The sequence below is a fragment of the Dermacentor variabilis genome, chromosome 6, assembly GCF_050947875.1.
Source record: "Dermacentor variabilis isolate Ectoservices chromosome 6, ASM5094787v1, whole genome shotgun sequence".
In the NCBI taxonomy this organism is placed as follows: Eukaryota; Metazoa; Arthropoda; class Arachnida; order Ixodida; family Ixodidae; genus Dermacentor; species Dermacentor variabilis.
The window spans coordinates 198387167-198412820 of record NC_134573.1 but is presented as its reverse complement, the minus strand read 5'-3'; the positions used below and the strand labels follow the sequence as shown (position 1 = coordinate 198412820).

At 47.3% G+C, this 25654-nt stretch overlaps 1 protein-coding gene and 2 long non-coding RNA genes across 8 annotated transcripts in view; 2 read left to right on the top strand and 1 right to left on the bottom strand.

Moving 5' to 3' along the window:
• Nucleotides 1–25654, bottom strand: part of LOC142586054 (UDP-galactose translocator-like) — a 116787-nt gene that overhangs the window by 21923 nt on the left and 69210 nt on the right. For 5 of the 6 annotated variants that reach the window (XM_075697314.1, XM_075697310.1, XM_075697311.1 and 2 more), the window contains one exon: nt 23769–23858. The exons of the other annotated variant lie outside the window; for it this stretch is intronic. In XM_075697314.1, the coding sequence (XP_075553429.1) occupies nt 23769–23858 (90 nt within the window). The remainder of the gene's footprint in view (nt 1–23768; nt 23859–25654) is intronic. 6 annotated transcript variants of the gene reach the window in all.
• LOC142586058 (uncharacterized) lies at nt 126–3781 on the top strand. Its single transcript, XR_012829208.1, has 3 exons — nt 126–425; nt 1714–1796; nt 3730–3781. It is a non-coding gene; the product is annotated as an uncharacterized LOC142586058 (long non-coding RNA).
• Nucleotides 17819–18464, top strand: LOC142586059 (uncharacterized). Its single transcript, XR_012829209.1, has 2 exons — nt 17819–18169; nt 18265–18464. It is a non-coding gene; the product is annotated as an uncharacterized LOC142586059 (long non-coding RNA).

Here is a 25654-nt window from a genome sequence, read left to right as displayed (position 1 = left end):
TCTGCGAGCTGTGGCCAAAACGTTGGCATTTGAAACATCTCAAGGGATTTGGCACATACGGGCGTACACGAAGCTTGATGTACCCGGCCTCGATTGACTCGGGCAGGACACTTGAATTGAAGGTGAGTATTAGGTGTTTGGTCGGAATTTCTTTACCGTCTCGTCTTATCTTGATCCTTTTGACATTTATGACAGTCTGTTCGCTGAAGCCCTCCAAGAGCTCAGCCTCAGAGAGCTCCAGCAAATCATCGTCCGAGACAACGCCGCGGGAAGTATTCATCGTGCGGTGCGGGGTTACTACTACTTGGGTCTCCCCAAATGATACTAGCTGAGGCAGTTTTTCAAATTGCTTCTGATCGCGGAGCTCCAGGAGGAGGTCTCCGCTAGCCATCCTCGACACCTTATATCCTGGACCAAAAACTTCGGTAAGAGACTTAGATACAAGGAACGGGGAGATTGTTCGCACTTGTTTAGCTGGTTTTTCAGAGTGGATCACGTGAAAACGAGGGAAGGATTCTTTTTGTCGACCAAAAAAGTGGAATAAATCATCGGTGCGCCCTCTTTTCTGAGGGCGATCAGGAAGTGGAGGGAAGGATGTTGCCATAAAGGAATTGAATTTTCGGCAATAACGCCAGCCACCCACCATGGAGTCCTACAAGGGGACGCTACAGAGACTGTAAGAACAGGTCCTGTAAACGCCAGCTGTACGTCATCACTATAACCAAATATGAAATAACCTAGGTTGGTTAATCACACAAGGTTAACCCTTGCTGCCTGGAAACTATGGAAGTAAGCGGAAGGAAGGAGAAGACAGGAAAGATGAAAAGTGAGAGAAAGACGAAGGCTGGAGGGAGAGAGAGACAGGAAAAGGCAACTACCGATTTCCCCCGGGTGGGTCAGTCCGGGGGGGCCGTCTATGTGAAGCAGAGGCCAAAGGGGTGTGTTGCGTCCGCCGGGGGGCCTTAAAGGTCCAGACACCCAGCATCGGCTCAACCCCCAGGATCCCCCTTTCCCCAGACACGGCTAAGCCGCGCACGGCTACACGCGGGAGGGTCCAACCCTCGTGTGCTCGGGTACGTGGTGTCGCAACACACCAAACGCCTGCTGACGCAGACGCCCCTGCGGGGGAGACGTACATGGCAAGCATGTTGGTCAGTGTTCTGTTCGTCCTTTCAACGAGGCCGTTGGTCCGTGGATGATGATGATGATGATATGTGGTGTTTAATGGCGCAAGGGCCAGGTGTGGCCAAAGAGCGCCATGACAAGTGGTGATGTTGACGATGTATTATGGAGATGTGGCTTGGCTGTAAAGTGGCCTAAAAATAGTTGCTGTAAAGTGCATAAAATCTACGTGATATAATATTATGGCGATGACTAATGACGAATACTGTGAACATTAAAATCCATCGTAAAAGAATGATATATCATTGAAAATATATGAGATGGTAAAATTGGCTGGAGCACTGTTGCCTCGCCGGAGCCCTTGAAACACAAGGGCCTAGAGGCACGTGCTACACGAAAGAGCTATCACAGCGGTATCCTCTGAAGAGAGGACCCGCTATGAACATGTGGGGCTAATAACATGCAGGACAACATCTTTCAGGAAGTCTAGGACTGCGTTAGTGTCAAAGAGTGGTTCTGGGCCGAGTAACATTACAGGATGAAGGGGAATGCGCTGCCGGAATGCTAATGGAAAATGTTTCTTTCTCTCAGATTCGACTTTCCGACACTCCAGGAGGACATGGAGGACGGTCAGCCTCTCCCCGCATCTCCCACAGGTTGGGGGCTCAATTCCAGTAAGTAAGAAGTTATGCGTGCCAAAAGTGTGTCCTATTCTTAGACGACAGAATAGGACATCTGTACGGCGTGATTTTGTTACAGGAGGCCAGAAACCTAGTTGTGGCTTTATCACATGCAGCTTATTATTTGTTTCCAGGTCCCACAAGCGCTGCCAGTAGTTTCGCAGTTTCCTTCTTAAGAAAGGCTTCAGGTCTGCGACAGGGACTGTAGCGGCAGAATTAACAGTGTGTGATGCAATTGATGTGGCCATTTGGTCCACTAACACGTTACCCTGGATGCCCCTATGTCCAGGCACCCAGCATATTATCACATGCTGGTTAGATACATATGCTTTACTTAGGGCGGAATAGAGTTCAATGATTATAGGATTTTTGTGCTTACAGAACGATATCAAAGACTTCACAACACTTAGGGAGTCCGTATATATAATTGATTTTTTGAGTTTTGATTTCCTTATATGCTTCACGGTCGACAGTATTGCGTAGGCCTCAGCCGTGAAGATACTAGTTTCCGGATGCAGTAAATCGGATTCCGAGAAGGATGGACCGACGGCTGCATAGGACACCCCGTCGCGTGACTTCGATGCATCTGTGTAGAACTCAGTGCAGGAGTATTTGTACTGGAGTTCCCGGAAATGCATTTGGATTTCAATCTCTGGAGCATGCTTTGTGACTTCCACGAAAGATATATCACATTGTATGAGCTGCCACTCCCACGGAGGCAGCAGCTTGGCTGGATGCATTAGGGGAAGCTCGAGGAGTGGAACGTGCATTTCTTCACTAAGCTCCCTCACACGCAGCGAGAAAGGCTGCCTTACGGAGGGACGACTGCGAAAGAGTGTAGCATATGTCATGTCATTAATGGTATTAAACCAGGGATGTTGTGGATTTGAGTGGGCATTCAGAAAATATGTTTGGCTGATGTATGTTCTCTGCAGATGAAGTGACCACTCATTTGATTCTACATATAAACTTTGTATGGGACTCGTTCTGAAAGCGCCAGTGGCCAGTCGGATTCCTTGATGGTGGACCGGATCTAGCATCTTTAGCGCGCTCGGGGCTGCAGAATGATAGATCACGGCACCATAGTCGTGATCGAATGAGGCTGTTATAGATATTCATTAAACACTTTCTGTCACTACCCCATGTAGTCTGGGATAGAAGTTTGATTATGTTCATTGTTTTCAGACATTTTTCTTTAAGATATTTAATGTGGGGGACGAAGGTGAGTCTGTAGTCAAGTATGACACCTAGGAATTTGTGCTCTTTGCTGATAGGTATTCGTTGTCCACACAGTTCTAAGGAAGGATCCGGAACCAGGCCTCTCTTTCTTGTAAAAAGAACGCAAGAGCTTTTGTTAGGATTGATCTTAAATCCATTCTTGTCTGCCAACACTGAGACTTTGTTCAGGCAATGCTGTACCTGTCTCTCGCAGACTGCGAGGTTACAAGATTTGAAAGCTATTTGAATGTCGTCCACGTAGACAGAGTAAAAGATGGCGGGTGGTAATGAAACACGAAGCGTGTTCATCTTCACGATAAAGAGCGTGCAGCTCAGCACGCCTCCTTGGGGTACACCCGTTTCTTGCGTAAAAGGGCGTGAGAATGCATTGCCGACTTTTACCCGGAAGGTACGATTTGACAGATAGCTTTCTATTATATTATGCATATTACCGTGGATGCCCATTTCTGACAAGTCTCTTAAGATTCCGTAACGCCACGTCGTATCGTACGCCTTCTCCATATCGAGGAATATGGATAAGAAGAATTGTTTGTGTACAAATGCGTCCCGGATATTTGCTTCGACACGTACAAGATGGTCAGTTGTGGAGCGCCCTTCTCGGAAGCCGCACTGATAGGGATCAAGGATTTTGCTCAGTTCAAGGAAATGAATGAGTCTCCGATTAATCATTTTTTCAAACACCTTACAGATGCAACTTGTGAGGGCTATCGGGCGGTAACTTGCCACTGAGGAAGGGTCCATGCCTTGTTTCAAAACAGGGACCACAATGGCTTCCTTCCATGCAGTTGGAAGGTACCCTGCATCCCAAATGGTGTTGAAAAGTGTGAGTAGTGTATCCTGCGTGTCATTGTGTAAGTTTTTGAGCATTTCATACATGATTCTATCAGATCCTGGTGAGCTGTTGCATGCGCTCAAGGCAGCTTTCAATTCGGCAATACAAAAAGGACGGTTGTACGGCTCATTCTCTCGACCTTTTCTTGTTAATGGCTTACGTTCTTCTGTTTGTTTGTATTTGAGAAAGGATTGTGTATAATTTGTTTGACTTGACACGCTCTCAAAATATTCTCCAAGTGAGTCTGCCTGGTCTTGCAGTGTATCGCCCTGTGTGTTTACCAGGGGGAGCGAATGTGTTTCCCGCCCTCTAATCCTATTAACTCTGTTCCAGGCTTTGGCCTCATCCCTAAACGAGTTAATACTCGATAAAACTTGTGCCAGCTTTCTCTTCTGGCCTGTCGGCGGGTTCGCCTGCCTTGGAATTTTACTTGCTTAAAGTTGACTAGATTCTCTGCAGTGGGAGAAGCGCGTAGCAACCCCCACGCTTTGTTTTGTTTCTTACGAGCGATCCTGCAGTCTTCGTTCCACCACGGGACCCGCCGTTTACATGCCAAGCCATTTACTTCTGATACGCATTTAGATGCAATATCTATAATGAAGGCTGTAAGATACTGCACAGCAGCATCAATTCCTAAACAAGACATGTCATTCCATGAGATATTAGTTAAGTTTCGGAACTTCTCCCAGTCGGCTGTATCGATCTTCCACCTAGGAGCCTGTGGTAGACATTCTTTTTCTTTATGTGTTTTTAGCAGTATGGGGAAGTGGTCGCTTCCGTAAGGATTCTTGGTGACTTCCCATTCGAGTTCAGACAGTATACAAGGGGAAACTAGGCTGAGGTCAATTGAAGAAAATGTTCTGTTTGCGAGAGAATATATGTGGGTGTCTTCTTATTCAGCAGACACGCACCGGACGAAAAAAGAAATTGTTCAACGAGGCGACCTCGCGCATCGATACGAGAGTCTCCCCACAGACTGCTGTGCGCATTGAGATCGCCAAGAACAACATAGGGTTCTGGCAATTGATCTATCAAGGACTGAAATTCATGTTTGTTTAGTTGGTAATGCGGGGGTATGTAAAGCGAGCAAATGGTGATGAGTTTGTTTAGTAGGACAGCTCGAACCGCCACTGCTTCAAGGGGCGTTTGTAGCTGTAAAGGTTCGCACGCTATATTTCTATGAGTGACTATGGCAACACCGCCCGATGATGCGACGGCATCATCGCGATCTTTGCAAAAAGTTAGATACTGTCGAAGAAAGTTTGTGTGTTTGTTTTTTAAATGTGTTTCCTGTAAACACAGCACTTTTGGATTGTGTTTTTGTATAAGTTCCTGCATATCATCAAGGTTTCTGAGAAGACCTCTGACGTTCCATTGAATTATTTGTGTATCCATATTGGGAGTTAATATGTGCTGTGTGCACAGAAACAGAAGTGGTGATTATGGAAATTACAGTGATTAAATTACAGAGCCCTTTCGAGGCCCTGTAACGGGAGTTTTGCTCTTTCTGGAGCGTTCGAGGGAGCCTCGCCGCTCCTTAGGCGCTTGGCGCGCCGTGGGGATAGGTGTTGTGTCCATTGCCTCTTGTGAGGCGCCGGACACGTGCTCTTGCGAGCGAGAAGTTATCAGAGAGAGTCCCGCCTTGGAGGGCAAGACCGCTGCGCCCACCAGCCCGGAGGTCGTTGGGGCTCCCTGGGGGATTTGGCTGCGCCGGCCGTTGCCAGCGCTGGAAGGGACCTGGGAGGTTGAGGCAGCCTCGGCTGCGCCCACCTTCGGGATCGATGGTCCCTTCTCCACGGTTGACGGAGCAGCGCTAGCTGCAACCGCCGCAGGGGCAGACGGCGTAACTGGCGACTCACTGCTTGTGGGTCGGACAGCCGCCGGAGGCCGTTGTGACGCTGCCCCCTGACGCGCCACTTCGGCAAAGCTTTTCTTGGGCAGGTATGAAACCCGCCTGCGTGCCTCTTTGAAAGTGATATTTTCCTTGACTTTAATTGTAACAATTTCCTTTTCTTTCTTCCAGGATGGGCACGACCGCGAGTACGCGGCGTGCTCCCCATCGCAGTTTACACAGCGGAGAGGGTTCTCACAGGTTTCAGTGGTGTGTTCTTTGGCACTGCATTTAGCACAAGTTTGGCGGCCTCGGCAGCTCTGCGAGCTGTGGCCGAAGCGCTGGCATTTGAAACATCGGAGTGGATTAGGCACGTAAGGCCTGACACGGAGCTTTATGTACCCGGCCTCGATTGATTCGGGCAGGACACTTGAATTGAAGGTGAGAATTAGGTGTTTGGTTGGAATTTCTTTACCATCGCGCCTCATCTTTATTCTTTTCACATTAACAACATTTTGGTCATTGAAGCCCTCAGGAGCTCTGCCTCTGTCAGCTGAAGCAGGTCATCATCTGAGACAACGCCGCGTGTAGTGTTCATAGTGCGGTGTGGAGTCACTGTCACTTGAAAGTCACCAAAAGACACTAGATTAGGTAGCTTTTCGTATTGTTTCAGGTCACGAAGCTCCAAAAGGAGATCTCCACTTGCCATCCTTGATGCCTTGTAACCTGGACCAAGAGCCTCAGTTAAAGACTTAGAAACTAGAAATGGGGAGATTGTGCGTACTTGTTTATCTGGCTTTTCTGAATGAACGACGTGAAATCGTGGGAAGTTGGGTCTTTGTCGTCCAAAAAACTGAAATACATCTTCGGTGCGCCCTCTTTTCTGAGGGCGATCAGGAAGCGGAGGGAAAGGGGTTGCCATAAAGGGATTGAATTTTCGGCAATAACGCCAACCACCCACCGTGGAGCCCTACAAGGGGACGCTACAAAACTGTAAAAACAGGTCCTGTATGCGCCAGCTGTACGTTATAACTATAACCAAATATGAGATAACCTAGGTTGGCTATTCACACAAGGTTAACCCTTGCTGCCTGGAAAATTGGAAGTGAGTGGAAGCTAGGAGAAGACAGGAAAGATGGAAAGTGAGGGAAAGACGAAGGTTGGAGGGAGAGTGAGAGACAGGAAAAGGCAACTACCGATTTCCCCCGGGTGGGTCAGTCCGGGGGTGCCGTCTACGTGAAGCGGAGGCCAAAGAGGCGTGTTGCCTCCGCCGGGGGGCCTTAAAGGTCCGAACACCCGGCATCGGCTCAACCTCCAGGATCCCACTTTCCCCGGACACGGCTAAGCCGCGCACGGCTACACGCGGGAGGGTCCAACCCTCGTGTGCTCGGGTACGTGGTGTCGCAACACACCAAACGCCTGCTTACGCAGACGCCCCTGCGGGGGGTCTGTGGATGATACGGCGTGGAATGACGGAACTCTGAAGTGCACAAACGAAGTAACTGTTCAATGGCATCAGCAGTGAACTGGCGACCACGGTCGCTGATGATGACACGTGGTGGGCCATGACGAAGAACCACGGAACGCAGCAGGAAGACCGCCACGCAAGCAGCGGTGGAAGACGGTATGGCTGCAGTTTCTGCATACCGTGTAAGATGGTCTACGCAGACAATTATCCAACGGTTCTTGTTGTTAGATAACGGGAATGGACCCAAAAGGTCAATGCCTACTTGCTCGAACAGCGTACTGGGCGGTGTCAATGACCGAAGGGGACCCGGGGCTGCGGTGGTCGGTCGCTTGTGACGTTGGCACGTTTCACAACTAGCGACATAGCGCTTGGTTGTTTTGTACATCTTGGGCCAGTAAAAGCGCTCCTGCGTGCGGTGCAGCGTTCGTATGAAGCCGAAATGGCCGTATGTCACATCATCATGCATGGCGCGTAGAACGTCAGAGCGGAGACTCTCGGGGACAACAAGCAGAAAACGCGCTCTATGCCCGGAGTAATTAGTTTTGTAGAGTAATTTATCATGGACAGTAAAGTGACCGCTGCCTTTAGAAGTACGGGCTGCAACAAAGAGTGGATCGAGGGTAACATCATTCCGTTGTTCTCGCTGAAAGTCTGCCACGTCAGGGAACGTAGAAGTAACAGCAGCGAGACAGCCGTCAAAATTCTCAGCATCGCAGTCTGTAGTCGCAAGAGGAATCCGAGAGAGGCAGTCTGCGTCAGCTAAACGACGGCCACTCTTGTACGATACCACAAAGTCGTATTCCTGGAGGCGCAGTGCCCAACGTGCGAGGCGACCAGAGGGATCACGCAAACCGACCAGCCAGCATAAAGAATGATGGTCGGTGATAATCTTGAATGGTCTACCGTAGAGATAACATCGAAACTTTTGTACGGCGAAAACGGCTGCCAGGCATTCCTGTTCCGTGACCGTATAATTGCGTTCAGATTTGCTCTGACAACGGCTGGCATATGCGACAACAGGTTCGGCGCCACTGTGACGTTGTACAAGCACCGCTCCTATCCCGATTCCACTAGCATCAGTGTGAACTTCAGTCGGGCAAGATGGGTCGAAGTGACGCAAGAGGGGTGCTGACGTTAGTATAAACTTCAGTTGAGAGAATGATGCGTCACACTCTGGTGTCCAATTGAAGGATGCATTTTGTCGCAAAATGCTTGTCAATGGGTAAACGATGTCGGCAAACCGGGGAACAAAACGACGAAAATACGAACACAGGCCAATGAGTGAGCGGAGTTCTCGTGCTGACTGCGGTGGTTTGAAGGAGCTCACCGCTTCAATCCTACGAGGATAGGGTCTGACGCCATCCTTGTTGACTCCCAGGACCAGTGTCTGACGTTCACCGAACCGACATTTTTTTGAGTTTAGAACCTGTCCAGCTTTCTCAATGCAGTCGAGAACGAGGCTGAGGCATTCGTTATGTTCTTCAAACGTGCGGCCAAATATTATAACATCATCGAGGTAACACATACATATCTCCCACTTTAGACCACGTAGTACTGTGTCCATGAATCTTTCAAAGGTGGCAGGAGCATTGCAAAGGCCAAAAGGCAAAACATTAAATTCGAATAGGCCATCTGGAGTCACGAAAGCAGTCTTTTCCTTGTCGGCAGGGTTCATAGGTATTTGCCAATACCCCGATCGCAAATCAAGTGTTGAGAAGTAAGAAGCAGCATGTAAGCAATCAATGACGTCATCGATCCGCGGTACTGAATAGACATCCTTCTTCGTCACTGCGTTTAGATGTCTGTAATCCACGCAGAATCTACAGGAGCCATCTTTTTTTTGGACCAGGATTACTGGGGCTGCCCATGGACTAGACGACTCTTGAACGACACCTTTGTTCATCATCTCCTTGTCTCGCTCTGCAATAACTTTGCGCTCGGACAATGACACTCGGTAGGGCTTCTGGCGGATGGGGTGTGCTGAGCCGGTATCTATTCTGTGACGAGCGCGGGACGACGGTAAATGAAGGGGTGCATCTCCATGCGTGTGAAGTCGAATGCAGCCTCATGCCTGGCAAGGGCCTGTACTAGTGCTTGCCGTTCCAATGTATCGAGAGCCTTGCTGATCATGCCAAGCATTAGCTCTTCAGAATGGCGATTATCTCAAGGAGAGCAAGCTGTAGAGATGTCCGTAGTTAGTGCCGCTATTGAGCTACATGCGGCTTTATCGAAGATAGCGATTTTCATACCGCGAGGAAGGACAACCGGCGTGGCGGAATAATTCAGCGTTCACAATGTGGCAACTCCTTTCGTCATGCACACGACAGATAAGGGCACAAGTATATCTTTTTTAGCACAGTTTATTCGGAGAGGCCCAACTACAAGGTCAACACAATCAGCATCAACAGTAGTTGCCGAAACACGAACGGGCATCAGGCACCACAATGATGCAATCACTTCATTAAGAACACTGAGTGTGTCTGTGTCCCTGTTTTCCCCATACGAGCTTTGTTCGGAATGTGCTGATATAAATAACTTGTTCAATGATATTTCGCCACAACCACAGTCCACGGAAGCGCTGCACTGTTCAAGAAAATTGATACCAAGAATAACATCGTGCGAACAACGAGGAAGAACAAGGAATTCCGACAAAAACACTTTCCCAGCCAACAAAACACTCACAGCGCAAACACCAAGGGGATGAAGCCACTCGCCGCCTACTATACGAAAGGTAATACCGTCGTTCCAAGAAGACATAACTTTGTGGCCTAGACGGTTTTTGAGAGCGAGGCTCATCACAGACACAGTTGCCCCAGTATCAACTAACGCCATGGTCGCTATTCCGTCAATCGAGGCATTCACTTTGTTTTTGTACATCACAACAGGCAGAGGTAGTTCTTGCAAAGACCGTCCGGCGACCACACCTCCATTGGCCGCAGATGCTAGTTTCCCGGCGGCGGTGAGGAAGAACGGCGCCGAGGGGGCGGAGAGCGATGGGGACGGCTATTTGGTGGTGTCAAACTCCGCTCAGATGCTGGCGAATCGCTGCGTCTGGTCTTGTGTGAGAAGTGATCCCTTGGAAGCAAATCGGTCGTCCGAAAGTCATATGAAGTACGGGTTCTGGGTGGCGAGAACATCGATGGTGTCCTACGTGATTGATGGGCTTGGCGACAATACCGAGCTATATGGCCTGTGGAACCGCAGTTGTAGCATACGGGAGGGTCGCGGTTCACAGAGTCTTCCTCGAAACGAATGGTAGGCGGCTGCGGGCGGCGAGAAAGTTTGTTGTCAGGTGAATAACCTGTCTCTGCTGCTTGCTGAAATCCGTTATATTGTTCAAAAGTCACGTCGTGGTAGTAGGGTCGGTGCTGTTCTTGTCGCGGCCTGACAGAAGTCGTAGGGCCTCGGGGGTAAAAACGCGGCTGCTCTCGTTGTGGCCGAGCGTCATAAGTAGGGCCTCTGTTGTAGGGACATGGCTGCTGTTGGGGCGCGAGTTTCTGATCCTCAGTGCCCCTTGCCACAGGATACAGGGAGAAGGATGCCACGTTTGGCTCAAAATCTGGTGGTAGGCGGAAGCTATGAGTGCCTGGATGTGTCACTTGCACGTGCAGGCTGAGTTTTTCCCGAACTATTTGTCAGATCGTTGATGTAAGATCAAGGGGCTGGTTGCTGTCCACGCTTGCAACTGTCGTCACATTGGCTAGCCTGCCAAACTTCCGCGTTATGCGCCTCGTCTTTAGTTGCTCGAAAGTGCGACAGTGCCGAATGGTTGTCTTTTGCGATGAGGAAATTGTAAACATCCTCGGCAATTCCTTTTAGAATGTGCCCGACTTTGTCTTCCTCAGACATTCCAGAGTCCACCATCCTACACAGTTTTATTACTGCCTCAATGTAGGTCGTGCAGGTTTCGCCTGGCACTTGTGCATGTTGCAGTAGCGTCTGTTCTGCCCTTTTCTTTTTTGTCGCGGAGTCGCCGTATTGCTCTTTGATTTCCGAAACAAATCTTCCCCATGTTGTGAACATTTCCTCGTGGTTGTCGAACCACAATAACGCAGTATCGGTTAGAAAGAACACGACGTTCGAAAGCTGAGAAGCGCTGTTCCACTTGTTGGCGGCACTCACCCGGTGATAATGGATGAGCCATTCCTCGACATCTTTGTCCGATCTTCCGGCGAAGGGACGCGCATCTCTCAGTTGCAGAACAGAACTTGTCGGGGCAGCAGTTGGAATGGGCCGTTGTTCGTCTGCGTCGTGAGACATATTCAGCTCCGGTGGATTCGGTGGGAGTCCAGCAAGGCGACGGTTCCGTCGAAGAACTTGTGGTTCAGCCTCCGTCTTCGGGTGTTGATTACGCAGCACCTACACCACAACTGTTACGAAGAGTTGCAAAGAAATGGTTTTATTTACAGGAGATGGACGATGGATCGTAGCGTGATCGTAGCGCAGCCCGGCCTCTCAAACTCCTCGTTCTCTTCGTCTTCTCTTCTCTCTTCTTGTCCGCGCCTTTCGTATCCGTTACTATATATATATATACACACACTAAAATTATGACAATTATTCACGAGGTGTGCTATGAAGACAAGACATCAGCTACAGAGGGAGGGTTACTAAAACATGTCAGTGCCAGTAGCACCACTGCCTAACCAGGGCTCTTGAACACAAGAACGGAAGCATGTGCTTTACAAGACGTTACTATAGCAGCAGCAGCCTCTAGAGAGAGGAAGTGCTACGAATCTCCTGCCCTTATGACTTGCAATGAATCAACATAGTGTAAAAAGTTTAACAATGATTTACTGTAAAAAATCGGGCTTGTGCCAAGGAACGCTGCTGGATGGGGAGGGTTATGCCATCAGTAGGCTAGAGCGAAGTGCTTTTTCCTTTCAGCTTCTGTTTCCCGGCACCCCAGCAAGACATGGAGGATGGTCAGCGTCTTGCCACATTTACTGCAGACAGGGGAGTTCACTATTGTTCAACAAGTAGAGTTTATGCCATATGTATAGCCTATCCTAATTCGACAGAATACGGCCTCAGTTGATTGATTGATTTTATTTGCTTCGTCACAGTACAGTGTAACAGGAGGCGGAGGGAAAAGCTGTTCAAATAACAGCTTGAGGGATCTTTCGCCCCCTTTGTGAACAATGGTAGCAGCTGAAGGACATCACAATATCACAGCACTTTTTTAAAGTGATACATTGTTTTACGTAAACATCAAGTTATAAAGGAAAACTGAAAACATAGCTTATACGTAGCTTATACAACAAAGAAAACTGCTACAATCTTCTGCACTTAAATAAATTGCTGCATAGCTTATACAAAAAAAAAGAGCCACTAATTCTGCGACACTTAAATGAGACATCTATACCTTTGCTAGTGCCGTGATTTAGAATTCGCGGAAGAGTAGATCGAAGCATCTGAAAGCCATAAATAGTACTAAAGTAAGGAAGGTTCCACATTTCTGTATTTCTTGTTTCATAGGCCTTTTCCTTTAAGCAAAGATTCGCATCTCCATGAACAAAAAGTTTGAGCATTTGCAGCTAAGACAGTACTCTCATAGTAGCCTGTATTGATATAGGTCATTCATTTTGATTATCCTATATTTTTTAAATAGTGGGTCACTAGGTGCTAGAACTATAGCGTTGTCTATCAGCCTCAGTATTTTCTTCTGTATTATCAATAATTTCATTAAGTTTGTTTCTGCAGTTGCTCCCCAAACCAAATAGCAGTAGTTAAGAACTAAACAGCGATTTGTATATCAATAGCCTCACTGAGTTGGGGACAAGGTACCGGATATGGCTTAACATTCCAGTTATTCGGCTTAATTTTATTTGATTATTGACGTGCTCATCCCATTGCAATGAACTGAAGAAATGTACCCCAAGTACTTTCACTGACTTCACTATTCCTATATCTGAGCCTCTAATGCTAAATGCTAATGCATTTTAATGCATTAGCATAGCTTCAGGCACTTCCTGGGAGCTATCTATGTATCTGTGTATCTAACCGTGTTCCCGCCTACCTGTGTCACAGGCTAGTCAGTGGTTGAATGGGTAGCACATTGAGCTGCTGTGCTGAAGTAATAGGGTTTGAAACCAAACATCGGACGGACTTGGGTCACTGAGTATGTGTTCATGTTTACATACGTGCTGACACAGGTCACTGTAGATGTGAGACTGGGGAGGTACCGCTGTTTGAAGAAATGCTTTGATGCTCAGTTGGAGTACTGGGTGTGTCCCACTCAGTCTATGCTGGTCTCCAATGAACCTCTTTGATGCCAACTTGGATCACTGGGTGTGTCCCAGGTGTGTGCCACTCTTCAATTGATGATGTATGGGGTTTTTTGGCGCAAGGGCCAGGTATGGCCAAAGAGCGCCATGTCTGTGCTAATGGGTTTGCAATGTACTTATGATTACTATGAAGTTGCTGCGACGTGGCTGTAAAGGGGCCTTAAAATATACGCACTAAAGTGCGCAAAATCTGTATAATAAAATTATGGCGATGTGTTATGACTTGTACTATGAACATTTAGATGCAGTTAAAAAGAATGATACGATAGGTAAAATATAGCAGATTATAAAAAATGATAGAGCACTACTGCCTCCTTAGAGCCCTTGAAACACAAGGGTCTGGAGGCATGTGCTATACCGTACAACTATCCCAGCGGCATCCTCTAAAGAGAGGAAGCGCTAGGAATGCATGGGGCTAATAACATGTAGGACCACATCTCTCAGAAAACCTAGGACTGTGTCTGTGTTAAAAAGCGGTTCTGGGCCGAGGAACATTACTGGATGAAGAGGGATGTGCTGTCTGTAAGCTAAGGAAAAATGTTTCATTCTTTCAGATTCGGCTTCCCGACACTCCAGAAGGACGTGGAGCACGGTCAGCCTCTCCCCGCATCTACCACAGGTTGGAGGTTCACTTCCAGTAAGCAGATAATTATGGGTGCCAAACGTGTGTCCTATTCTGAGACGACAGAATAGGACATCTGTTCGGCGCGATTTTGTAGTAGAGGGCCGGAATCCTAACTGTGGTTTTATCAGGTGGAGCTTATTATTCGTTTCCGCGTCCCACATGCGTTGCCAGTGGTCCCGCAATCTCCTTCGCAAGAAAGGCCTCAGATCTGTGACAGGCACCGCAGCGGTAGGCTTAACAGTTTGCGATGCGATTGACGTGGCCATCTCGTCCGCCAGAACGTTACCCTCAATGCTCCTGTGGCCAGGCACCCAGCATATAATGATACGCTGATTAGATATGTACGCTTTACACAAGACGGTGTAGAGTTCACTAAGTACAGGATTTTTGTGTGTGTAGACTGACATCAAGGCCTTCACGACGCTTAGGGAGTCGGTATAGATCGCTGCTTTTGGAAGTTTTGATTTTCTTATATGCTTCACAGCAGAGAGTAATGCGTAGGCCTCAGCCGTAAATATGCTTGTTTCCGGATGCAGTACGTCGGATTCCGAGAAGGATGGGCCGACGGCTGCATAGGATACCCCGGCATTTGACTTCGAAGCGTCTGTGTAGAACTCTGCACAGGAATGCTTGTGCTGGAGTTCTAGGAAATGCATTCTGATTTCGGCCTCAGGAGCGTGCTTTGTAACTTTTATAAAGGATATGTCACATTGTATCACCTTCCACTCCCAAGGAGGTAAGAGCTTGATTGTGTGCATTAAGCGATGCTCGAGGAGTGGGACATGCATTTCATTGCTGAGCTCCTTCACACGCAGCGAAAAAGGCTGCCTTATGGAGGGACGGTTGCTGAAAAGTGTAGCGCACGTCATATCGGTAACGGTATCAAAACATGGGTGTTCAGGATTAGAGCGTACTTTAAGGAAATATGTAAAGCTGTTGTATGATCTCTGTAGGTGGAGAGACCATTCATTCGATTCGGCATATAAGCTTTCAATTGGGCTTGTTCTGAAAGCGCCCGTGGCTAAACGGATGCCTAGATGGTGAACCGGGTCTAATATCTTTAGCGCGCTTGGGGCGGCAGAGTTATATACCACGGCACCATAATCTAATCGTGACCGGATGAGGCTCTTATACAGATTCATTAGGCACTTCCTGTCACTACCCCACGTAGTCTGGGATAGAAGTTTCATTAGGTTCATTGTTTTCAGACACTTTTCTTTGAGTTGTTTAATGTGTGGGACGAAAGTGAGTCTATTGTCGAGTATAATACCTAGAAATTTGTGCTCTTTGTTTACAGGAATCTGTTGTCCACACATTTGTAAGCAAGGATCCGGAACTAGGCCTCTCTTCCTTGTGAACAGGACACAAGAACTTTTTTGAGGATTGATTTTAAAACCATTTTTCTCTGCCCACCCTGACACCTTGTTCAAACCATGCTGTACCTGCCTCTCGCATACTGCAAGGTTACAGGATTTGAAGCCTATTTGAATGTCGTCCACATAGACGGAATACAAAATGGCTGGTGGTAAGGACGCACGAAGCGTTGTCATTTTAACAATAAAAAGTGTGCAACTGAGCACGCCTCCCTGGGGTACACCAGTTTCTTGTGTAAATGGACGTGACAGCACATTGCCGACTTTCACCCGGAAGGTACGATTGGACAAGTAGCTTTTTATTACGTTGAGCATATTATCATGAATGCCCATTTCCGATAAGTCTCGCAAGATGCCGTATCGCCACGTTGTGTCATACGCCTTTTCCATATCGAGAAATATCGAGAGGAAGAACTGTTTATGTATAAAGGCGTCCCGGATATTTGTTTCAATACGTACAAGATGGTCGGTTGTGGAGCGCCCTTCTCGGAAGCCACACTGATAGGGATCAAGCATTTTGTTCTGTTCAAGGAAATGGATCAGTCGCCGATTTATCATTTTTTCAAATACCTTACACATGCAACTTGTGAGGGCTATCGGGCGGTAGCTTGCCACTGATGAAGGATCTTTGCCTTGTTTTAGAACAGGGATCACAATGGCTTCTTTCCATGCGGTCGGAAGGTACCCTGCGTCCCAGATAGTGTTGAAAAGTGTAAGTAGTGTCACTTGCGTGTCATTGTGTAAGTTTTTCAGCATTTCGTACATGATTCTATCAGATCCTGGTGCGGAGCTCTTGCATGCGCTCAAGGCAGCTCTCAATTCGGCAATACTGAAAGGACGGTTGTAAGGCTCATTCTCTCGGCTTTTTCTTGTTAAAGGCTTACGTTCTTCTATTTCTTTATGTATGAGAAAAGATTGCGAATAATTGTTTGAACTTGACACGCTCTGAAAGTGCTCCGCAAGTGAGTCTGCCTGATCTTGCAGTGTATCGCCTTGTGTATTTACCAGAGGGAGTGAATATGTTTGTCGCCCTCTAATTCTATTTACTCTGTTCCAGACTTTGGCCTCGTCTGTAAACGAGTTAATGCTCGATAAATACTTCTGCCAGCTTTCTCTTCTGGCCAGTCGGCGGGTTCTCCTGCCTTGGGATTTTACTTGCTTAAAGTTGACTAGATTCTCTGCAGTGGGGGAAGCGCGTAGCAACCCCCACGCTTTGTTTTGTTTCTTACGAGCGATCCTGCAGTCTTCGTTCCACCACGGGACCCGCCGTTTACATGCCAAGCCATGTGCTTCTGATATGCATTTAGATGCCATGTCTATAATGAAGGCTGTGAGATACTGCACAGCAGCATCAATTCCTAGACAAGACATGTCATTCCATGAGATATTAGTTAAGTTTCGGAACTTCTCCCAGTCGGCTGTATCGATCTTCCACCTAGGAGCCTGTGGTAGAGATTCGTTTTCTTTATGTGTTTTTAGCAGTATGGGGAAGTGGTCGCTTCCATAAGGATTCTTGGTGACTTCCCATTCGAGTTCAGACAGCATACAAGGGGAAACTAGGCTGAGGTCAATTGAAGAAAATGTTCTGGTTGCGAGAGAATAATATGTGGGTGTCTTCTTATTCAGCAGACACGCACCGGACGAAAAAAGGAACTGTTCAACGAGGCGACCTCGCGCATCGATACGAGAGTCTCCCCACAGGGAGCTGTGCGCATTGAAGTCGCCAAGAACAACATAGGGTTCTGGCAGTTCATCTATAAAGGACTGAAATTCATGTTTAGTTAATTTGTAATGCGGGGGTATATAAAGCGAGCAAATAGTGATGAGTTTGTTTAGCAGAACAACTCGTACCGCCACTGCTTCAAGGGGCGTTCGAAGCTGTAAAGGTTGACATGCTATACTTTTATGAGTGAGAATCGCAACACCACCCGATGATGCGATGGCATCATCGCGATCTTTGCGAAACATAACATACGTACGGAGAAAGTTTGCGTGTCTGGATTTTAAATGTGTTTCCTGTAAACACAGCACTTTTGGATTGTGTTTGCGGATAAGTTCTTGCAAATCATCAAGGTTTCTAAGGAGACCTCTGATGTTCCATTGTATGATTTGTGTATCCATATTTAATGTAAATTGGTGCTGTGTATACGGAAACAGAAATAACTAATTAGATTACAGGGCTCTTGCGAGGCCCTGTAACCGGGGTTTTGCCTTTTTTGGAGCGTTCGAGGGAACCTCGCCGCTCCTTAGGCGCTTGGTGCGCCGTGGGGATAGGAGTTGTGTCCATTGCCTCTTGTGAGGCGCCGGACACGCGCTCTTGCGAGCGAGAAGTTTTTCGGGAGAGTATCACCTTGGAAGGCAAGACCCCTGCGCCCACCAGCCCGGAGGTCGATGGGGCTCCCTGTGTAATTTGGCTGCGCCGGCTGTTGCCAGCGCTGGGAGGGGCCGGGGAGGTCGAGGCAGCCTCGGCTGCGCCTACCTTCGGGGCCACTATCGGTACTGCGGGATCGCTGCGTGTAGCGCAGGTTGCCACAGATAACTCTTGTGGGACCGGCAACCCAAGGGTAGCCTGGCCTGTTTGCTGGTTGGATGGAGTAGGCTCACCTACTTCCACCCTGGGGGCAGGAGCCAAAGGTGCCTGCTCGCTGCACGCGGGCAGGGCACTCGGCGATTGCCGCTGCGACGCTGCCCCCCGACGCGCCGCATCAGCATAAGGTGTGTTGTGGAATGGAGAGCACCTTTTACGGGCTTCCTTAAATGAAATGTTTTCTTTGACTTTGAGGGTAACTATTTCTTTTTCTTTCTTCCAGTTCGGACAGGAGCGTGAGTAGGCTGGATGGTCACCACTGCAGTTCACACAGTGAGGTGTGCCACTGCAGTTGTCTGAGGGGTGGCCCTGGACTCCACACTTTGCACAAGTTATTTGACCACGGCAGCTCTGCGAGCCATGGCCGAACCTCTGACATTTGAAACATCGTCTAGGGTTGGGGATAAATGGTCGTACATTTAACCTGATGTATCCTGTTTCAATGGTGTCTGGCAGCACGCTGGATGAAAATGTTAGGATAAGATGTTTAGTGGGGATGTCCTTGTTGTCTCGTCTAATTGTAATACGTTTTACGTCAGTAACATTTTGTTCTTTCCACCCTTCCAGGAGTTCAGTTTCTGTCAGGTCTAGGAGGTCTGCCTCTGACACGACTCCCCGTGAGCTATTCATTGTGCGGTGTTGTGTAACAGAAATAGGAATGTTACCAAATGTCAGGAGACTGCCAAGCTTCTCGTACTGATGTTTCTGAGGGATCTCAAGGAGAAGGTCCCCGCTAGCCATTTTCGTTACCTTATAACCTGACCCTAAGGCTTCGGTCAAAGATTTTGCTACGGTGAATGGCGAAATGAATCTGGCTTGCTTTTCAGGATTTTCACTATGGACAACATGGTACTTCGGGTAGTTCTCTTTTATGCCGGTCAAACATGTGCTGAAGTCTTCGGTGCGTCCCCTCTTCTGAGGGTGACGATCAAGTAGGCGGGGAAATGCGGGTGTTCCCATGGTATTTCGGTTCGTTTTCGGCAGCAATGGCGGCCACCCACCACGGAGCCCAACATGGGGACGCTGCAGGTCTTAACGCGTAAGGCTGCAAGCGCCAACCGTACATTGCCACTATAACCTAATATATTTTACCCAAGGGAGGGCAGATACACAAGGTTAACCCTTGCCGCCGTGAAGAAAGGAAGTAATAAGAAGTGAGGAGAAGACAGGAAAGATGTAAAAGTGGGAGAAAAAGACGAAGATTGGAGAGGAGGACAGGAAAAGGCGACTGCCGATTTCCTCCAGGTGGGTCAGTCTGGAGGTGCCGTCTATGTGAAGCCGAGGCCGAAGAGGCGTGTTGCCTCCGCCGGGGGGCCTTAAAGGTCCAAACGCCCGGCATCGGCTCAACCTCCAGGATCCCCTTTTCCCCAGACACGGCTAAGCCGCGCACGGCTACACGCGGGAGGGTCCAACCCTCGTGTGCTCGGGTACGTGGTGGCGCAACGCACCAAACGCCTGCTGACGCAGACGCCCCTGCGGGGCACTCTTCAATTAACATCTCTGACACCAACTTGAGTAACTAGGTATGTAGCACTGGAAATGTGCTGCTCCATAATGACGAAAACAATCCTTTAGCCCAACAAACAAGGATTCCTCAAGGATAGCAACCCTATGCTTTAGCGGGCTGCGGCATAAATGCACTAGGTATATACCACATTTCAATGAACATCTTTCATGCCAACACTAGCGAGCTGCACCGATGCACTGGATATGTGTCACTCTTCAATGAACCGCTCGCCAACTTCGGTCACTGAGTATGAGGCATTGGGTGTGTGGCATCCAAGCGAACAATTCTCAGTGTTTGCAGGCACCGGCACACCCTAATTCTTGTCTCAGAGTGCCTCGGCAGAGTCATTAGATAACACAGTGTGTCCAGAAAGAAGCCTGGTTGCTGCACAACGCGTTGCTCAGCATTCGCACGCATCAGTGTGCCATGCATTTCAGAGGCCTCCCGCAGGCTTTACGGTGGTGGCACTGGATGATGCCAAGTGTTCTTAGGAAAGCGTGAAAGAAGAGTCCCGCTGCAGTGCATGCCTCATGCATAACTCGTTTTGGCGATGGCAATACATTGTATTGCTACATAACTCAATGCCAACACATCACCATTGACAGTCATCCTGAAAGGGGTTCAGCCGCAATTTTTTCGCTGTTGGTGGATAATTTACTGGCCTAATTAGTTAAACCTTGTTAGAGGTTTTGGCATTCCACTGGTGTTGCCAATAATTTTTTGGTTTGTTGCATAGGAATGGTTTCACATCTATGTCAGAGACAGCTATGAAGGAGTTGCTGGCTTTCATTTCTACAGATGTGGCGATTTTGTCAGCAAGCATATTACCTTCAATGCCTCTATTTCCAGGAACCCAGCATATCATGACATATTGGCTAGATATGTAACGATTGCATAGGGCCGAGTAAAGCTTGCTAATTACAGGATATTTATGCTTTACCAGTGAGATTGGATATTTAACACTAGAACAGTCTGTGTAAGCGATTGCCTTCTAAAGCTTTATATTCTAGATGTATTTTATAGCAGAGAATGATGCATAGTCCTCAGCAATGAAAATATTTGTTTCCAGATGCAGAACATCAGAGTTGAAGAATGTTGGGCCCACTGCTGCATAAGACATGCCGGCATGCGACTTTGATGCATTGTGGAATATTCGTGGCATGAGCACTTTGACTGAAGTTCAAGGAAATTAATTCAAATATGTGCCTCTGGAGGATGTTTTGTGACTTCTATAAATGATGTTTCACTATCTACAAGCTGCTACTGCCATGGTAGAAATGGCTTCACTGGAGCCATATTCAAGGAGTCGAATACCCATTTCTTCACTGAGTTTCATCAGACAGAGTGAGAAAGGCTCTTTTGCTGCAGGTCAGCCATGAACGAGTGCGGCAGAGGTCATATCACTTACCATTGAAAAATCCAAGGACACCTAAACACTTCTTAGAAGTTGTGAATGCAAAAGCATTAATGTCCAATTGAACAACGCTGAGCGGTCCTTCGAGTTTTGCACTGCAAGTAACGTACCATAGCACTACATGCTGCCCAGACCAGCAAGCAGCAACAGCCTGCAGTTCCAATGCCACATGCCACCAATGCGACGATGCCCTCTCCCCCCATGCAACACATGGCATGCTCACTCAACCAACGCCTCCTAGATAGCACAAGGCATGTGCAATGACGTAATGCTACTTTGCCCGACTGCCATATAATTTAATAGGGATGCTACCGAGTAAGCTACCATAATTTTGACGTCACCACTTTCGTCATGCCGGGTTCGACAGTGGAAATTTCAGTCCAAGTAGCGTGAGGTCATAAAGCAGAGGGCACAGGCCTGCTATCTAGGGCACAGGCCTGCTATTTATCCGTCGAGAAGCACTTGTGCTGAGAGTGAGAGCGAGGCCGGCGTGGCATCGCAGCTGTCACACAAAACCTGGCACGCTAGCGCAGCCGCAGATTTCAACCTTTCGCCTGCCTTGCTATGTCGAGGCGCAGCTTGTGGCATGGTGCTGCAGCCAATGGCGATCCGAGCTAAGGCCATTTCGCTGCTACAGGGGATAGATGCCGGCTTTTGCGCTCAATGGGCCATTTGACACTTTCACATCAAAAAGAAGGATGTTTCTCTTAGAAATGTGTAAAACAGGAACATGAGTGCTGCAGATGAAGAGACTACTCATTCGACCTTATGTAGAGGCTCTTATTTAACTTGTTCTGAAGGCACCGGTTGAAAGGTGGTTACCTAAGTGGTGAATAGAAATTAGCATTTTGCGCTCGGCGTAGCAGACTGATATACTATAGCACCGTAGTCAAGGCGTGAGCATACAATACTCTGGTATAAGCTAAGAAGACATCTCCTGTTACTAACCCAGGTTGCGCATGAAACAAGCTTCAATATAGTCACTGTTCTCAGGTGCTTCACTTTCAGATATTTCCCATGGAAGATAAAAGGTAGTTTCGAGACTGAAATAGTACCTAAATATCTGTAGTCATTCTCCATTGAAATCAATACTGGATGTGGTAGGATACCTCTCTTTTTTTAGATGAGAATGCAGATATTTTTCTGAGGGTGTACCTTAAGTTAATTTTGAAAGTGTGAAGATTATGAGAGCAAACAGAGTAAATCTTTCTAACGAGAGGACGACCTGCTGGAAATCATGTGTTTGAAAACTTTATGGTTATGTGCATTTCCAGTGGGTGTCTGAACACGTGACATTTGGTCTGTAGTGCGCAGCTAAGAATGCTACAGGGTCACACAGCCATCATCACTTTTCAGTGCAGGTGGGTAAAGAATGACTCATTTTTTGTTTGCCACTAATCCTATCGTGATTCTTACGTCCAAATAGCATCACACAGGATAGGCCAAACAACGAATAAATGAAAAAAACATGTTGTGATTCTCATTAATATTTGGCTGACAGCCTGGAGGGGAGTAACATAAGCTGGCTTATGAAGCTAACATGATAGGCGCAATAGAAACTTTTGTTGACATGAAGTCGCAGTGGCGGTCCAGTGAGATTTGAATTTGAAGCAATTTTGGGAGCAGAAAAAATGTCATTTCAGAGCAGTTTAGGAGAAGCCACATCAGCATTTTGGAGCAGTTTTGGAGCAGAAAAACTTGTCTTTTTGGAACACTTGGAGTAGTGCAGCAGTGATTTGTAGCCAATTGGGAAAGCTCGTTATTACTGTGCAATCAGTAAGTGCTGCTCAACAGTGAAGCAAGACACAACGCCAACAGCAATAAATTAAACTTGTCTTCTCACGGACGGTATACCATGCACGCTATGTTGCAAACACATTTATTTGGGTAGGCAAGGAACTTAATTTTGTAAACAATAACAATTTGTAGGCTAATGAGAACAAAGATATGCACCTAAAGCTCTAAATAACGCTAAAGACCTGCCAGTACACTCATTAGGCATACCAGTGTTCATGCTGTGGTAGGAGATGGCGAGTGCATGCGTGTATAATTATGGGAAACATACCGACAATAGCCCCTTCCGACTTTTGTCCAGCCTCACCGCGTAACACTGCTGTACTGAGGCGAAGCTGACTTTCGGGAACTGGCATTATGCAATGTGCCGTACTTTCCGAGCTTGAAGCCATTGGTGAGAATGACAAATTGCTGAGTGGACCATAAATATGATCGCTTGGCGCAAACAAGGTAGGATGGAAGGGAACAAGGGAAGTGCCACGTTCCCTTCCGTCCTCCCTTGTTTACGCCAAACAATAATGTTTGTCGTCTACTCAGGAGTATATGAGCCGACTAAGCAACATGTACTTCTGGAGGATTACAAAGGCGGAGTCGGCACCATTACTAACAACGGCGAATCGTTTCAATGAAAAACACGGCGCCTCACAGCAAGCCTGGCAGCTAACGTCAAAGTAGCTAGGCCAGCCGTTACCGCGGTTGTGGCTACAGCTGCCAGCGGATCTGCATGTGAGAGCACCGCTTCGAGGCTTCAATTAATGTAGTTTTGGGCCTGCGGCAGAAAGTCCAGAAAATCAGACGGTGAAGGTTTCTTGCGCGTGAAATTTCAGACGTTCTTATAAATTGACTCTGTGGGGTAGGTGACGGTGCCGCGAATGCGTCTGAATTTTCGGTCATGTCCGAAAAATTAATGCTTAACTGTATTTGAATGTTCACAAATCGATTCGTATGGTGGAGTTGTTGCATAACCCTACTGAAAACATTGCATTGCCATGAAAACGTGAAAATGCCGCACTTTGGCGCAGTTGGCGCAAGTGACACCTGAGTGGGCGCAGCCAGGAGCAGGCAGGTTGAAGTGTAGTAAAATGTCGCAGTTGGACCACCACTGGAAGTGGGCAAGCAAAAAAAAAAAAAAGGAAACCAGCGCTGATCATTGAGGAAGTGTGCTTATTGACTTGATGTCAGTATAACTGCATCACTTTAGACAGACTGAAATAAGCAGCATGAAAATTGTTTCGCTCACTGTAATGGAGAAAGGCTCGAGCACCTAAGAACCTTGATTTCCTCATATCATATTTTTGCAGTTGCGTTTTCTCACATAACAGAGCACGTTGAATGCAATTCCACAGGTCGCACTATTTTTGGGTTAGCATTATTGCATACAATGACAGCTAGAATGCTGTAGTACTACAAAAACATATACTGGAGACAAATGGTAACAGACATATGAAGACCACTGTCAATTACAATAACCCGTTTCATCTGTCTGTTTCACATGACTTCTCTTAGTGTCAGAAGAGCATTTTTGATAATTTCAATATTTCCCTCTTCAGCTGGTGCATATAGAGAATGGTTTGGGGCACAGTATAGTTCCTTGTACCAAGAATAGACTAACATTCTTATTGAACACTTTCTAAGGGTATCGTGAATCTGATGTATTGTGTGGTGTAAAGCGACACCAGAGAAAAAAGAAGGACAGAAAAAGAACCAGTGCTGTGCTCTTTCTGTCCCCTTGTTTTCTGAAATCAATAATTGGATGCCATTTCATCTGGTCAGGAAGTAGACTCGTACTAGAAACACGACAGAATGAACAAGGTTTTCGTGTGGAAGCCAAAACGTCTAACCCCTTCGACAACACCATTTTGGTCGGTGTTCAGTTAATTGTGTTTTTAATATGACCCCTTTTTTTGAGTTTCTTGCTTTGCAGCCACAGTAAGTCGGATTAGCTGTCAACCAACTAGTAATACAGTACAAGTACTAAAGCAAGGGTTCTGGAAGTATGTGCATTAAGCAACACAAAAACAGCTGGTGCATTTATAGTGTCATTTGAGTGCTTGCTTGCTGCAGTTATGCAATTTCTCTCGTCGATAGTTGCAAAAGACTCAGTCTTCATCATGTTAGACTTTTCACAGTGGCACATACTAAGCCAAATATATTTGCATAACTGAATGTCTGTTAATACACAAGTCTGTTTTTAGAGCACAGTTCTCAGGCAGCCATTCCTGCATTTCGCGTCAGCATAGCGAACAACCACAGCAAAGGATGAAAGAGTGAACGCAGAGCACAGCGGGGAATGAAAGACGGTGATAGTGAATAGAGTGCGAGGAGGAAAGCGGAGGACCAGGGTAAGTGGAAGCATGAGAAGAAAAGCATAGTGCCGCACAAGACAGGCTCTGCAGTGATGACCGCTACGAGATGGCGCCAGAGTAGTGCAGCACTATCTGTTCACTGATGGCATGCGGTGAGCGTGTCGAATGATACCATATATGGTAACAAAGCACTGCATGAGCGGAATTCATTCTGCGGTGGCTGCTGTAAATCGTGCCCATACTTCAGCCAAGTGCTGCTTTTCAGAATCTCCTGATCAGCAAGGCAGTCACACCACACTTTTCTCCGTTTGCAATGTGCCGCATGAGACAGATTGTCTGCGTCAGCGAATATATCGTGAAATGAAAACACATATGGAGCAGTGCTCAAATTTCGCATCACGTATACACTACATTTCTTCAAGTATATACAACCTCCACCCCCAACCAGGGAGGAAGCTGAAAGCAATGGCCTTCCGATAATTATTTCAAAACATTCTTGACGTCATAGTGCCCCCACACCCGACACCTGGCCACCAAGAAGTAATGTATTTTGTTGCCATTCAAGTGGGCCTTTACCACTAGCCTTTGCAGA